We start from the raw sequence: 13,851 nt of genomic DNA on the forward strand, positions 1-13,851 counted from the left end.
TTTTTCTTTTTCCAACATTAGAAAATGTGCAGATACCCTGTATAAAGTTTATACTGTATGTTGGTTTGATTACTGTTGAGTGAGAAAACAATATGCAGCACATTAAGCTGATCATCTGAGAACCTTCTCCAAATAATTTGGGGACCCCCTGGTGGTCCCAACCCCCAGTTATGAAACCACTGCTATGAACATGGACAACATGTATATGATCCACTACTCTGACAGGACTGTGACATCTTGGCCAGGATCTCTTAGCCTAAGCATAGCCAGACTATATACTAAAGCAGCTAACTAACTGCAGTAGATATGTTGTGTTAACATGGGTGGATAGTTTAGCTGTGCTAAGCTAAGGACCTCTGGTGTAGCGGTCTGGGCATCTAGGCTCAGTGTAGCCTGACAGCATGTCACAGGTTCGAGTCCCGATCACAACGGCCTTTGCTGCGTGCCACTCCCCATCTCTCCTGAAGCCTACTGTCCAATCAATAAAGGCATAAGAACTGTGGCATCTTGGACTTGGACACAAAACAAATGTTAAAACTGTTAAACAAACAGGACAAGGAACAAAGCTCTCCAGGAACTCCAAACTGAGAAAGTCAACAAGGAATTAAATATGTTTAAAAAGCCTTTATTATCGTTGTTAAATCATTACAATAGCCGACATGTTTGGACCACTGAGGTCTTAATGAGGGCTTCATTGATTAAAACTGACCAAAAACTGACACGCAGTCATCTAAATATGGTCATGCAGTCATCTATAGTAAATATGGTAATGCATGCAGTCATCTATAGTAAATAAGGTAATGACATGCAGTCATCTATAGTAAATATGGTAATGCATGCAGTCATCTAAAGAATATACTGTAGATATATAGGTACAGTATAATGTTTTATAAAACACAAATTCAATCATAAGCCTATTGTATTGCATACATAGTAGTGGTTCTCAAAGTGAGGTCCAGGGATCCACTGGGATACCAAATGGACCCTTACAGGTCTTTAACAATGAGTGTTCAAATGGAACCAAATGGACCCTTACAGCTCTGTAACTCTGAGAGTGTACACATGGAACCAAATGGACCCTTACAGCTCTGTAACTCTCAGAGTGTACAAATGATTTGGAACTCCCTAAAGTAACCCAGAGGGTCCCTGGACCACACTTTGAGAACCACTACAGTAATATTGATGTCATCATCACTGTGCTGCTGTCATGTCCAAGGAAGATAAATGAAGGAAAGGAAACCAACGTAATGTTTTCTCTATCCAGCAATTCCAGACAGCAGATTCATCACACTTGGGGTGGATCAGCTTATGAACAAACACTATTTCTGAACGATTCAGACTTTTAGAAAATACTCGTCTCAGGAAAATAAAAGAAGACATGAGCCTATCACACATTGTTTTCTGCTGTGTTGCTTGCTCTGTGATGTGTACACTGTATAATAGTATAGAGGCATCTAAAGAGCACAAAGTACGTTTCTGAACGTGCCAAGGTATCACAACACTGTCCCATATGAGCCAGAAACGATACCTGCTGCTGTTTAGACGACTCAATAAAATTATACTACTACTAACTAGTCTGTACACATCGAAACACAAGTGATTAGAAATTAAATAACTTGTGATATGTCTTCTTTTATATGACAAAGGTCACAATCGTTCAGAAATAGTGTTTGTTCATTGGCTGCTCCAGCAGGCTCTCATAGACTCTAATGTCAGCCACCTGTGAGCATCATGGCTCATACCCGCCGTCCAGAGCGTCCTTTCCTTCATTTACCGTATCTTCCTTATGTTATGAGTATGGGGCTGTTAAGTCTGACACCATTTTGTAGGCAGAGGAGAACTTTTGGGGGCAAAAGGCCCCAGCGCACGTGAATATTTGTAGTATTTTTACTATTTACAATTTTTTCTTGTTGAAAGGAAAGTGGTAGAATTATACTTTAGTCGTTATTTTTGTCTCGGATCTGTTGAAATAGCGAGGAACAGATATTGATAATAAATCTGCTTGGAGGTCTGACTACAAAATGATGTCACGGCTTAAAAGCCCAATATAAAATGCTGATGATGTCATCACTGTGCTGCTGTAACTTATATTTAGCATCTAAAAGCTGATTGGACACGCGCTGTGTTTCCACCTCTGTCCACCAGGAGGCAGCAATGTCTGCATCTCTGAAAACACAAACATCCATTTAGAAACAACCAACAAGGATTAGACTTTATTATCTGGAGGAAGTATTTTAACCAATAAGAATTACACTTTAACTATAGAGAATGTTCAACCAATAAGAATTAGACTTTATTAACTGTGGGAAGTAGTTTAACCAATAAGAATTACACTTTAACTATAGAGAATGTTCAACCAATAAGAATTACACTTTAACTATAGAGAATGTTCAACCAATAAGAATTAGACTTTATTAACTGTATGGGGGGGGGGGGGGGGGTTATCAACCTGTACACTAGCTTTATCTGATTGATAAATTCTGAAAAGTTTTATATGCATGTGTTCGTGTCAAAATGTAGTTTCTCACCTTCAGTTGGTTGTTGTCGGCACCAGAATACGACCTGATAGAAGAAGAGATAGACAGACAGACAGACAGACAGACAGACAGACAGACAGACAGACAGACAGACAGACAGACAGACAGACAGACAGACAGACAGACAGCTCGTTGTGATGTGGGAGATGGGGATGATTTAGAAAGTCCAAACTAACTGGTCTCAGAGCTGGGTGTGACTGCACACCTCAATCTAATCAATATAATGGATACACAGCAGGACAAATCAATGGCTCCTCACACTCACAAAGGAGGAGACAGATCTGTCATGACTTCATTTACATCTGCTCTGCTTATTAAACCAAAGGCTTGGTTGTCTAGAACAGAGGTTTTCAAAATGTTTTGACTCAGGGCACCGCTGTAAAAAAAAGCCTTTTCATCCACAGCACCCCTGAATTACACTGTTCGAATCTTATATCATATCATATCATATCATATCATATCATATCATGTTATGGTAAATATGCATGTCTTTCCACCTGAGATACAGTATGTCACTGCAGAGAAATATCAGTTTCCATCAGAACTGACTGAAAATAATGTTAATCTTGATGTTTAACCACATGAACCCCAGCATCCCTGTTCAGGGGGGAAGGTTCACTAGAATAGCCGATCTACATTCTCATAACGCGTCACAGCGTGATACTACAGTATGTTGTGAGCTTGTAGATCTGCTATTTTTGGTGAAGAGAGTTGGTGTAGATGGAACAATCACCCCAGTACAGTGCAACTCAGGTGTGTTTTACTAAGCAGTGGTTAAACTGAAGTGATATTGATGAGTTCTAAATGTCATCAAAGTATTCTGAGACTCTCCTAGACTGGCATCACGCCACCCTAGGGTGGCATAGCACCCACTTTGGGAAACCCTGATCTAGAATGCATGAGGATGATGTAGCATCAGCCTGTCATAGATCTCACAGACCTCAAGCATACATTATGGCAGGGTTCCCCAATAGGCGGCCCGCGGGCCATTTGCGGCCCGCGGGGGGCTACTGTCTGGCCCACACCAACCCCAGTAATAATGGTGGTATAAGAGCAGCAACAACACTAGAATATCGTCGTTGTCGGGTGGAAATCTCATATCTCCAAATTTGTAAGTTCTTTTGCAAATCATACAAGGCCGTTGCACAAAAGTAGTGAAAACAGCAGATCTACAAGCACACAACGCCTCGCTGGTGCGAGGCGTTGTGTGCTTGTAGATCTGCTGTTTTCACTAGTTTAAATCATTTTTAAAAATGATAAATGCAAAACGAACGGTTTTGGACATACAAGATTTTCACCCGACAACGACGATATCTGAACTGTCGCTGGAGTAGTGGGAACGCCACCGTCGCCCCCTGCAATGTTGTGGTCCTCGGCTTGGTACCCCAGACATAATTCGGCCCTTGGGGAAAACTAATTGGGGAACCCTGCATTATGGTTTGGTGTTGTCCATCCCTTCACAATTATTGGACAAATATTGTTAATTCTTCATCAGAGATAACCGGGGGAATGTGGAAGCATGTGCAGTTGGTGGTTTTGTTCTTTGCCTGTCCCCTCCCTACATTTAAGAAAGATGAGTTTTTGGCCAATGAATTGGCCATATTCAGTAGATGAGAGATATCCTGTGTTTTCTCAGACTGGAGAGTCCTTTCTGTCAATATGTACAGACAGAGCAGTAACACGTTTCATTCCTGATTAGAGTAATAAATGAGCTCTGGTGTAGGCTATTATCATTCTTCTGTTCTGTCCTGCCCTGCTGATATATATTCATAATATCTATATGGTTCAGTTGACTGATGTGTGTCTTTAGGTGTCTGTTTTTGGTGTTGTTGTTTAAGGGTCCTCCCTGTGTTCCCCAGGTTCTATGTCCTCCCCCCCCCCCCCCCCCCCCCCCCCCCCAATAAAAAAGTATATGTTCCCAACTCAAATGCAGGAAATGGTGGGACATCTGGGCACTAAGAACATGTGGGCAATCATAATTTAGGACATGTCATTAGTGTCCAGATGTCTCCACCCCTAAGTGCCTACTCGTCCAGGTGGCCACTTGTCCAAATGCCCACATGTCCCTAGTGCCCAGGTGCCCAGGTCCCCAGTCATAACAAAACTATGGTGCCCAGATGTCCCTAGTGCCCCCTGTCCCACTAGTATTCGTAATTTCTCACAATATGTTCTGTGTGTGTGTTTAGAGTCATTAATAACAGCGGGGAGCGGGGAGCATAGAACCTTTTTTTTTTGTTGAGCGGGGATCACAGAACCTGGGGAACATAGAACCTTTTTGTGGGGGTAAGTAGGGAACATAGAACCTTTTTGTGGGGGTAAGTAGGGAACATAGAACCTTTTTGTGGGGGTAAGTGTGGAACATAGAACCTTTTTGTGGGGGTAAGTGGGGAACATAGAACCTTTTTGTGGGGGTAAGTAGGGAAAATAGAACCTTTTTGTGGGGGTAAGTAGGGAACATAGAACCTTTTTGTGGGGGTAAGTAGGGAACATAGAACCTTTTTGTGGGGGTAAGTGTGGAACATAGAACCTTTTTGTGGGGGTAAGTAGGGAACATAGAACCTTTTTGTGGGGGTAAGTGGGGAACATAGAACCTTTTTGTGGGGGTAAGTAGGGAACATAGAACCTTTTTGTGGGGGTAAGTAGGGAACATAGAACCTTTTTGTGGGGGTAAGTGCATGGGGAACATAGAACCTGGGGAACATAGGTACGGTCCCGTAAATCACCTCTTTTCTTCCAGTGGAAGTAGATGAATCCAGTCAGGAACAAGACCAGACCCAGAACCAGACCTGATGCTCCGAGGGCCAGCTTGTTCTTCACTCCATCTGGCATGGAGTCGTCTGGTAAAACAAATTATTGTATATCATCATATTATATTATATCACATATCATTATATTATATCATTACAGCAGATGTCAGCAGAGTAAAACAGTAGAGGTGTCAGGGTTCACTCCTCAGTCTCTGTATGGTCAGCTTTTACACATGTATTACCTTTTTCTGTTTCCTGTTTGGTTTCAGTGTTCAGTCATGTTTCCCTGATTCTATACTTTAGTTTCTGTAACTCTGTGTTCACTGTGTTCTGTATGGAGTGTATAGGAGGTCTTGTAACTCTGTGTTCACTATGTTCTGTATGGAGTGTATAGGAGGTCTTGTAACTCTATGTTCACTATGTTCTGTATGAAGTGTATAGGAGGTCTTGTAACTCTGTGTTCACTATGTTCTGTATGGAGTGTATAGGAGGTCTTGTAACTCTGTGTTCACTATGTTCTGTATGAAGTGTATAGGAGGTCTTGTAGCTCTGTGTTCACTATGTTCTGTATGGAGTGTATAGGAGGTCTTGTAACTCTGTGTTCACTGTGTTCTGTATGGAGTGTATAGGAGGTCTTGTAACTCTGTGTTCACTATGTTCTGTATGGAGTGTATAGGAGGTCTTGTAACTCTGTGTTCACTATGTTCTGTATGGAGTGTATAGGAGGTCTTGTAACTCTGTGTTCACTATGTTCTGTATGGAGTGTATAGGAGGTCTTGTAACTCTGTGTTCACTATGTTCTGTATGGAGTGTATAGGAGGTCTTGTAACTCTGTGTTCACTATGTTCTGTATGGAGTGTATAGGAGGTCTTGTAACTCTGTGTTCACTATGTTCTGTATGGAGTGTATAGGAGGTCTTGTAACTCTGTGTTCACTATGTTCTGTATGGAGTGTATAGGAGGTCTTGTAACTCTGTGTTCACTATGTTCTGTATGGAGTGTATAGGAGGTCTTGTAGCTCTGTGTTCACTGTGTTCTGTATGGAGTGTATAGGAGGTCTTGTAACTCTGTGTTTACTATGTTCTGTATGGAGTGTATAGGAGGTCTTGTAACTCTGTGTTTACTATGTTCTGTATGGAGTGTATAGGAGGTCTTGTAACTCTATATGATGGTAGTAATGGATTACAGTAATAGATTACTTACCCCAGTGCACAAACAGAGGTGCAGTCAGGCCAGGGTGTTCCACCATGCATGAGATCTGCTCTCCTGATCTGTGACACACACACACACACACACACACACACACACACACACACACACACACACACACACGCACACGCACACACGCACACACACACACACACACACACACACACACACACACACACACACACACACACACACGTGTGTACATAATGTTAATAGATTATTTTTATCTTTAAAAAAAACTATGCATTAATGGTCATAAACTCTCCTACTTGAGCTGTGTTTAGGTAAAGTGATGATAAATATAAGACACATTCAAGTATGTGACAATGTATAAAGTCAACATACCAACATTGATGAGGCAGTGTTTGCAAAGGTGAATATTTTGGACAGCAGAGATATAGTTTAGAGTGGCTTTGATCATCCATTTGATATAAACATAAACATTTGTCTGTTATAGAGGGCTCTGGTTGGCTGCTTTGATGCTTGCTATGCAACTTGTATGCTTGTAGAGCTACAATCATGTTATGTGTCCTTGTAGATCTATCATGTGTGCTTGTAGATCTGCTATGATGTTATGTGAGCTTGTAAATCTACTATGTTATATGTCTTTGGAACAATAATATGATGTGGAGATTAAACAGGTCTAAGGTATGCCTATAAGATGATGATTAATATAAATGAATAACTGAATTACAGTAATTAATGTTACAGTGAGAGTACCTGGGTGGTAAGTAGAGGTATATGTACAGGTGTCTATTCCTCGTCTATTAGCTATAGGGATGGATGGTCTGCTACAAACTCGATAACAAATGTATTGAGTACCCGGTATTAATAAGCTTTGGGCTTATCAAGCTTGTTATCGAGCATAGCGGCCCATGACGTCATGTTTAAACAATCAAGACAAGAGGCGATAAAGACATTATTACATAACTATTAATAACTATAAAGCCATTTAACACTTATTACACACTAACACATGATTGTGTTAATGATATTTAATGATATATGTGTTACTTTTGTCATCTTCATAGATGGTGGTCAGCCACAAACTAAGTCACAACAACTGGCAAATAATAAAAGATGGCAGTTCTGTTCAGAATTTGTCGTCTCACATCTTTCCACAAAATATTATTAGAAAACGCTCAATTGTGGGCTCGATAAAAGCCCGGCTCAATAAGCAGGATCAATAAGGTGGCTCATTATCTATAAAAAAATAACTCCATCCCTAATTTATAATTAGGTGTGTACCTGGGTGTGTATTTCTATGTATAGGTGTCTATTAGGTGTGTACCTGGGTGTGTATTTCTATGTATAGGTAGGTGTCTATTAGGTACCTGGGTGTGTACTCCAGGTAGGAGTGGTACTGGTAGTACCAGTAGATGTGTGTATTTCTATGTATAGGTGTGTATTAGGTGTGTACCTGGGTGTGTATTTCTATGTATAGGTGTCTATTAGGTGTGTACCTGGGTGTGTACTCCAGGTAGGAGTGGTACTGGTAGTACCAGTAGAGGTGTGTATTTCTATGTGTAGGTGTCTATTAGGTGTGTACCTGGGTGTGTACTCCAGGTAGGAGTGGTACTGGTAGTACCAGTAGAGGTGTGTATTTCTATGTATAGGTGTCTATTAGGTGTGTACCTGGGTGTGTACTCCACTACTCCAGGTAGGAGTGGTACTGGTAGTACCAGTAGAGGTGTGTATTTCTATGTATAGGTGTCTATTAGGTGTGTACCTGGGTGTGTACTCCAGGTAGGAGTGGTACTGGTAGTACCAGTAGAGGTGTGTATTTCTATGTATAGGTGTCTATTAGGTGTGTACCTGGGTGTGTACTCCAGGTAGGAGTGGTACTGGTAGTACCAGTCTCCATCAGGCAGCAGATCAGTATCGGTCACACCAGAGGTGATTTCTTCTTCTCCTCTCAGCCAGGTCACCAGGATCCGTTTAGGGTAGAAGTCATAGGAGCTGCACCTCAGCATGTGAGTGTGTTTACCACCACCAGGGGGCGTCTCTGAGGCCAGTCTCACGAAGGGCACCACTGGAACAACAGGTTGATAATAATGATATCAGTAATGTATACAATACAATACTACTATAGGCTGCTACTACTACTAATACTATTATAATAGAGGGTATGTGTGTGACATCATCATACCCGGAAGTTATGCGGGAACGTCTACTGAGTGGTAAAAAACTACTTTGTGGCCTTGACAGCCCATACATCCAAACAGAAAAGTCCTATCTGATTGCATTAAACAACTTTAAACGACGTTAAACTCACTTTGCCTCTCGATTTGCCACTCGATATGACATTCACTTTATGCATGCACATACCCTCTATATAATTTAATATTTCATTATTACACTCATATTATTTCTCAGATGAACCGAAATCTCCAAACTATCTTCACATCATCATAGTCATTTTATTGTATAAATCATTAAAGCCGTTTGTAAAACTCCATGACAATTTGCTTCTGGCCCATTTAAACTGACATGTTGATTAATGGGTCCCTGATAGATAAAGAAATAAAATACAAAACTTAACAAATACTAATAGTCTCAGATGTATAATCATGTTGGCAGCATTAATCATCTTTGAATATGAATGATTTATAATGATGTCATGTTATATTGTTAATGTTTATGAGGTGATTGAGTGTTTAGTGCTGGTCTGAGATCAGCTCACCTGTCTTCCCCAGAGCAGAGGAGTAGTCGAGCTCAGCGTTGTATTTGCAGTAGGTCTCTGCACGTGATTTCCTGTAAGCTATCTGTCTAGGATCTTTATTCCAGCTCTCTGCCTGCTTCACACCAGACTCAGTGTAGCCAACCCACTGACCCACCCTGCTGTCAAACCTGTAGATCTCTCGTTTATATAAACTCTGTGACTCTATGTACTGTATGTCCTTCAGGTCAGTGGAGTTGAACACACAGCGGACAGCCACACAGTATGGAAATCCATCTGGAAACAGACAAGTAAAATGTACTCAGTACTCATATTTCCTCTATAATATCAACAACACAGATTTAATGTGTGAATTATTATGTAAATAAATAAAGTTTACCTGCTCCATGGAAACAGATGAAACACAGTGAAACACAGAGCCAGAGATTAGCTGAAGTCATGATGAGTTGAGATGTTTCAGAGTTTAGTTGAAGTGTTGATGAGTTGAGATGTTTCAGAGTTTAGTTGAAGTGTTGATGAGTTGAGATGTTTCAGAGTTTAGTTGAAGTGTTGATGAGTTGAGATGTTTCAGAGTTTAGTTGAAGTGTTGATGAGTTGAGATGTTTCAGAGTTTAGTTGAAGTGTTGATGAGTTGAGATGTTTCAGAGTTTAGTTGAAGTGTTGATGAGTTGAGATGTTTCAGAGTTTAGTTGAAGTGTTGATCAGTTGACGTTCTGATGGAAATGAACACTATGTCGCTTGTTTAACAGCGTCTACTCTACAACAACCAATGAAAAAACAGGATTCACTCTCATCACTTGTCACCAGGCAACATTAAACCAAAAGTATTGCAGAACTACTCAGATTATTAGAATTTAAACGTTAAATACATTTGACTTGTAATAAAAAAATCAAACCTCGGTTCGAAGTGGAGCGGTGAATCTGAGCAGCTATACCCTGTGTGTGTGTGTGTGTGTGTGTGTGTGTGTGTGTGTGTGTGTGTGTGTGTGTTTGTGTGTGTGTGTGTGTGTGTGTGTGTGTGTGTGTGTGTGTGTGTGTGTGTGTGTGTGTGTGTGTGTGTGTGTGTGTGTGTGTGTGTGTGTGTCTGTTTTTGATTCTATGTGTTCTATATCTATGTTTTTGATTCTATGTGTTCTATATCTATGTTTTTGATTCCGTGTGTTCTAGATCTATGTTTTTGATTCTATGTGTTCTAGATCTATGTTTTTGATTCTATGCTTTCTAGATCTATGTTTTTGATTCTATGTGTTCTAGATCTATGTTTTTGATTCTGTGTTCTATGTGCGTGTGTGTGCGTGTGTGTGTGTGTGTGTGTTGCGTGCGCGTGTGAGTGAGTGGTGAGTGTGCCTGGCCTGCACAAAACAGCGCCCCTCCTTTAACTAGTGTGTTGTGTATGGCCACTCAAGGTATTGCCAGGCTACGGACACGGCCAGCCAGCCAGCCACCCACCCACATACCCACGGACATACCTGTCTATTGGGAGCGCTTTCACCGCTCCAAAAAAGCTGAGTTACCTCTCCAAATACAGTATAGGCCTATATTATTGTGACCATAGTAGGTCGCTACTTAGTATGAAAGCCACCAGATCCTATTCCTCACTCAAAATCCCTCATTATTTCATTTGTCACTCAAAATCCTTCATTAAACACTCATTTGATGGGGCACCTGCTGGCCTGGTGGTCAAGGCGTATACTACTAGGCTATGATGCCTGCTGGTGTCGCTGGTTCGATTCACTTTGCCATCATCATGTCATTTCCCGTCTCTCCACAATTCCTGTCAGTCTACTATCCTATGAAATAAAGGCATAAAAAACCCAAAAACAAATCTTAAAAAAAAAAATATATATCATTTGATGCCCACGGCACGCCCGCACGTCACACTCGTCAATGTCTCCCAGTGCCGACGACACGTTTGACGCTTCTGATAGTGTTTTACATTAAACTGTAGCTTGCTGTATGGGGCAAACACTCCAATTCCCAGAATGCAACGAGAGTTAATGTGATCAGGAAGTTCGGTTCCCATGGAGGCCAGTGTTATGAGATTCAAAAAGTGGATTTAGATCATAATCTAACTCAGAAGATCACGTTCATGTTTAAATCTAGCCCTTCTCTACAAAACACTGATGGCTGCGATTGTCATTTTTGAGCGGTGGTCACACCGTCTCCTTAGCGTGAGTGTGTAGCAAGGCTGCCAAAATAATATCTCAAATATGACAAAAAAAAATTAGCCTACATTTGAATATAAAGAAATAATATTTGAATTATTAGGCCGCGCTCACACATGTGCGTCACGCATCATCATCTTATCGTCTGAGAATGGCCACTGGGAGCGCCGTACTAATGCATTGTCAATGGAAGGTTGTTTGGTTTTTTGTCGTTGCCGTGTCTCTAGCTCAACCGCAGCCTGTACGCTCTTGAAGATAAGATGATGATGCGTGACGCAGATGTCTGTACGGCGCCCCAAAATTAGAAGGAGTGTAAAACCCTATCTTCCTTTAAAACGGCTCTGAAAAGCCACTTTGAGGAGGCTGCTACTTAAAACTGGTAAATGAAAACAAAGCCTATCCACACCTCCCTGACCTTTCTATTGTAAATACCATTTATGTTGCATTGGACAGCATTGATAGCATTGTTTTACCACAGCCTTTTAAATATTTTCTGTATAGTACTGTTTTATTTGTCTGTCATTCAATGTTATACGAATTAAAACATAGGACCCAAGTTGAAACAAGCCCAAAAGGTTTTTATTTTTGTTCATATTCTTTTTATTAGGGGTAGGCACAAGTATACATAACAGAAAACACAGACAAGACAAGACAAAACAAAACATAACAAAACAAAAACAAACGAAAAACTAAAAATAACTGTAGCCTACAGCAACAACAAGCAAATGCATGACTCATATCTTACAGTCCTTGTCAAACAGTGGTGCCAGCATTCAGCTGAGAAAACAATGGGGACCAAAGGTCCTGGAACACCCGTTCTCGGTTATGTTTCTCAAAGTCAGTTTCTCCAATGGTAATAGTTGAGCTAATTGCTCTTAGAACATCCCAAAGGTAGGTGACAATTCATCCTTCCAAAACAAAAGAATACATTTTTGGCAAAGTATGTTATGGTAATTAACAGTCTATATTTTTTATGTCCCTCCTGATCTCTGACAAGTCATTCAATAGATAGACACATGGGGATAAATCAAACTCTGTTTCCAATACAGACTTTGTGAATAAATTAATTGAGTCCCAGAAATGTTTTAGTTATTCACATTGCCAAAACATATGCAAAAATGTTCCTCTATTTATATCTAGGACAGTTTGGTGAATTATCATTATAAATTGTTAAGATATAATGGCCTCAATTGTATTTATTATGGATTTTATTATTGTGATGTTCTGTAAACCTTTATTGTGAAGGGCTGACCGGAAGGGCTTGTTAGCCTCAGAGTATTTAAGATGACATAATAAACCATGCCTCAGATCGTGAGTCAACTGAGTTCCAGCCAGAGCTGACTCCTCCCGTGTGTGTTCTTCATTATTTCCTCCGTCTGTATTTTTTCACTTCGAGTATACTGTATCTGGTATAAGATAGAGCACTGATGGCTAAACTCTCATCAGAAATGTTGAGCAAATGTTATGCATTTTTACTGGTGTTGACTATTTTAGTGCCTTTCCCGAAATAGTCCGGGATTTTAACATAGGGTACTGTGGCACCAATTGACTTTAATTGTGGTTGATTTTCTTTACATATCTACTGCATAGTACTGTGTTCTATTTGTCTGTCATTCAATGTTATATGAGATACTTTAATGGTTTCCTGTTGAAATAAGCTTAGTCTTTTCATGGATCTCCTTTTAGTAGACCTTGTACCAGTGAACTGTACCGTCATGAATCTGTACATTTTCCTATGCAAACTTCTAATAAAGCCTTCAATCAATCAATCAATCAATAGCGTTAGTGTTTCTTCTATTTCATATAATTCTAATCTCAATTTATTTTCTCTCCTGAGTGACTGTATAATATTTCGCATTTGTAAATATTTAAAGCTATACTGTGTAAGTTGCTAAACTAGTGGCCGTTTTTCGCCCGGAGTCGTCGCGGACCACCGCCGTGGACCACCGGAGCGGCGCCGCAAACAACCGCGACGATACGAATCCGTGGAGGGGTAGAACGTGATTTTCTGGCCAGGATTTGGGGATTAAGAGGTTAAGAATCCTTCACCGTGGTAAACACTGTAGCTGAGGGAAGCTACTTCCTGAAGATATGGCAGATACGCCTGTGATTGGCCGGTAGTGTATCATGTGTGTATGATCCGCGATGTGATTGGCCAACGTATACACAACGTATACAGATGATGCAGATGACGTCATTTTTCCCACGAAATCCGGTCTTTAGAAGCTGAAAATAACGGAGTGGGTGTTCTAAAACTTTAGCGATTTAACAGTTTTAAGATTTGTTTTATAAAAAATGTTACATGGTATAACTTTAAATAAATCTGTGTTTGGAATACCATACTCTGTTCTTAAATCCATAAATGATTTTAGCTGCATAATTGTGTGAAACAAGTCTTTGAATTGATTTATCCCCAACTGAGTCCACCTTTGGTGTTAAATGTTTGTCTAGATCTGGTCTGGATTACGAAAAATAGGAGAAAGTAAAGATGTACAATTGAGAATACCAAGTTTC

The 13,851-nt window shown here is 40.4% G+C and overlaps 1 protein-coding gene across 1 annotated transcript; it reads right to left on the reverse strand.

Annotated features, from left to right (window-relative positions):
- Positions 1-928: 928 nt before the first annotated feature.
- Positions 929-9,766, reverse strand: LOC308303472 (H-2 class II histocompatibility antigen, E-S beta chain-like). The gene is made up of 7 exons (XM_080747851.1): positions 9,552-9,766; positions 9,176-9,448; positions 8,308-8,524; positions 6,487-6,554; positions 5,261-5,374; positions 2,529-2,562; positions 929-2,166 (listed from the first exon to the last, which is right to left on the reverse strand). The coding sequence occupies exons 1-6, from the start codon at positions 9,610-9,612 to the stop codon at positions 2,531-2,533; spliced, it is 765 nt and encodes a 254-aa protein (XP_080603977.1). The 5' UTR covers positions 9,613-9,766; the 3' UTR covers positions 929-2,166; positions 2,529-2,530.
- Positions 9,767-13,851: the final 4,085 nt, after the last annotated feature.

Source organism: Nannobrachium achirus (genome assembly GCF_963921795.1).
Source record: "Nannobrachium achirus genome assembly, chromosome: 18".
NCBI classification, from domain to species: domain Eukaryota; kingdom Metazoa; phylum Chordata; class Actinopteri; order Myctophiformes; family Myctophidae; genus Nannobrachium; species Nannobrachium achirus.

Excerpts from the sequence above, each read along its gene's own strand:
- LOC308303472 (XM_080747851.1), bottom strand. The coding sequence starts at position 9,612 with ATGACTTCAGCTAATCTCTGGCTCTGTGTTTCACTGTGTTTCATCTGT. Across the intron at positions 8,525-9,175 it reads CTCTGCTCTGGGGAAGACAG|TGGTGCCCTTCGTGAGACTG; the intron begins GTGAGCTGATCT and ends CTGTTGTTCCAG. Across the intron at positions 6,555-8,307 it reads TACCTGGAGTACACACCCAG|ATCAGGAGAGCAGATCTCAT; the intron begins GTACACACCTAA and ends TGTGTGTCACAG.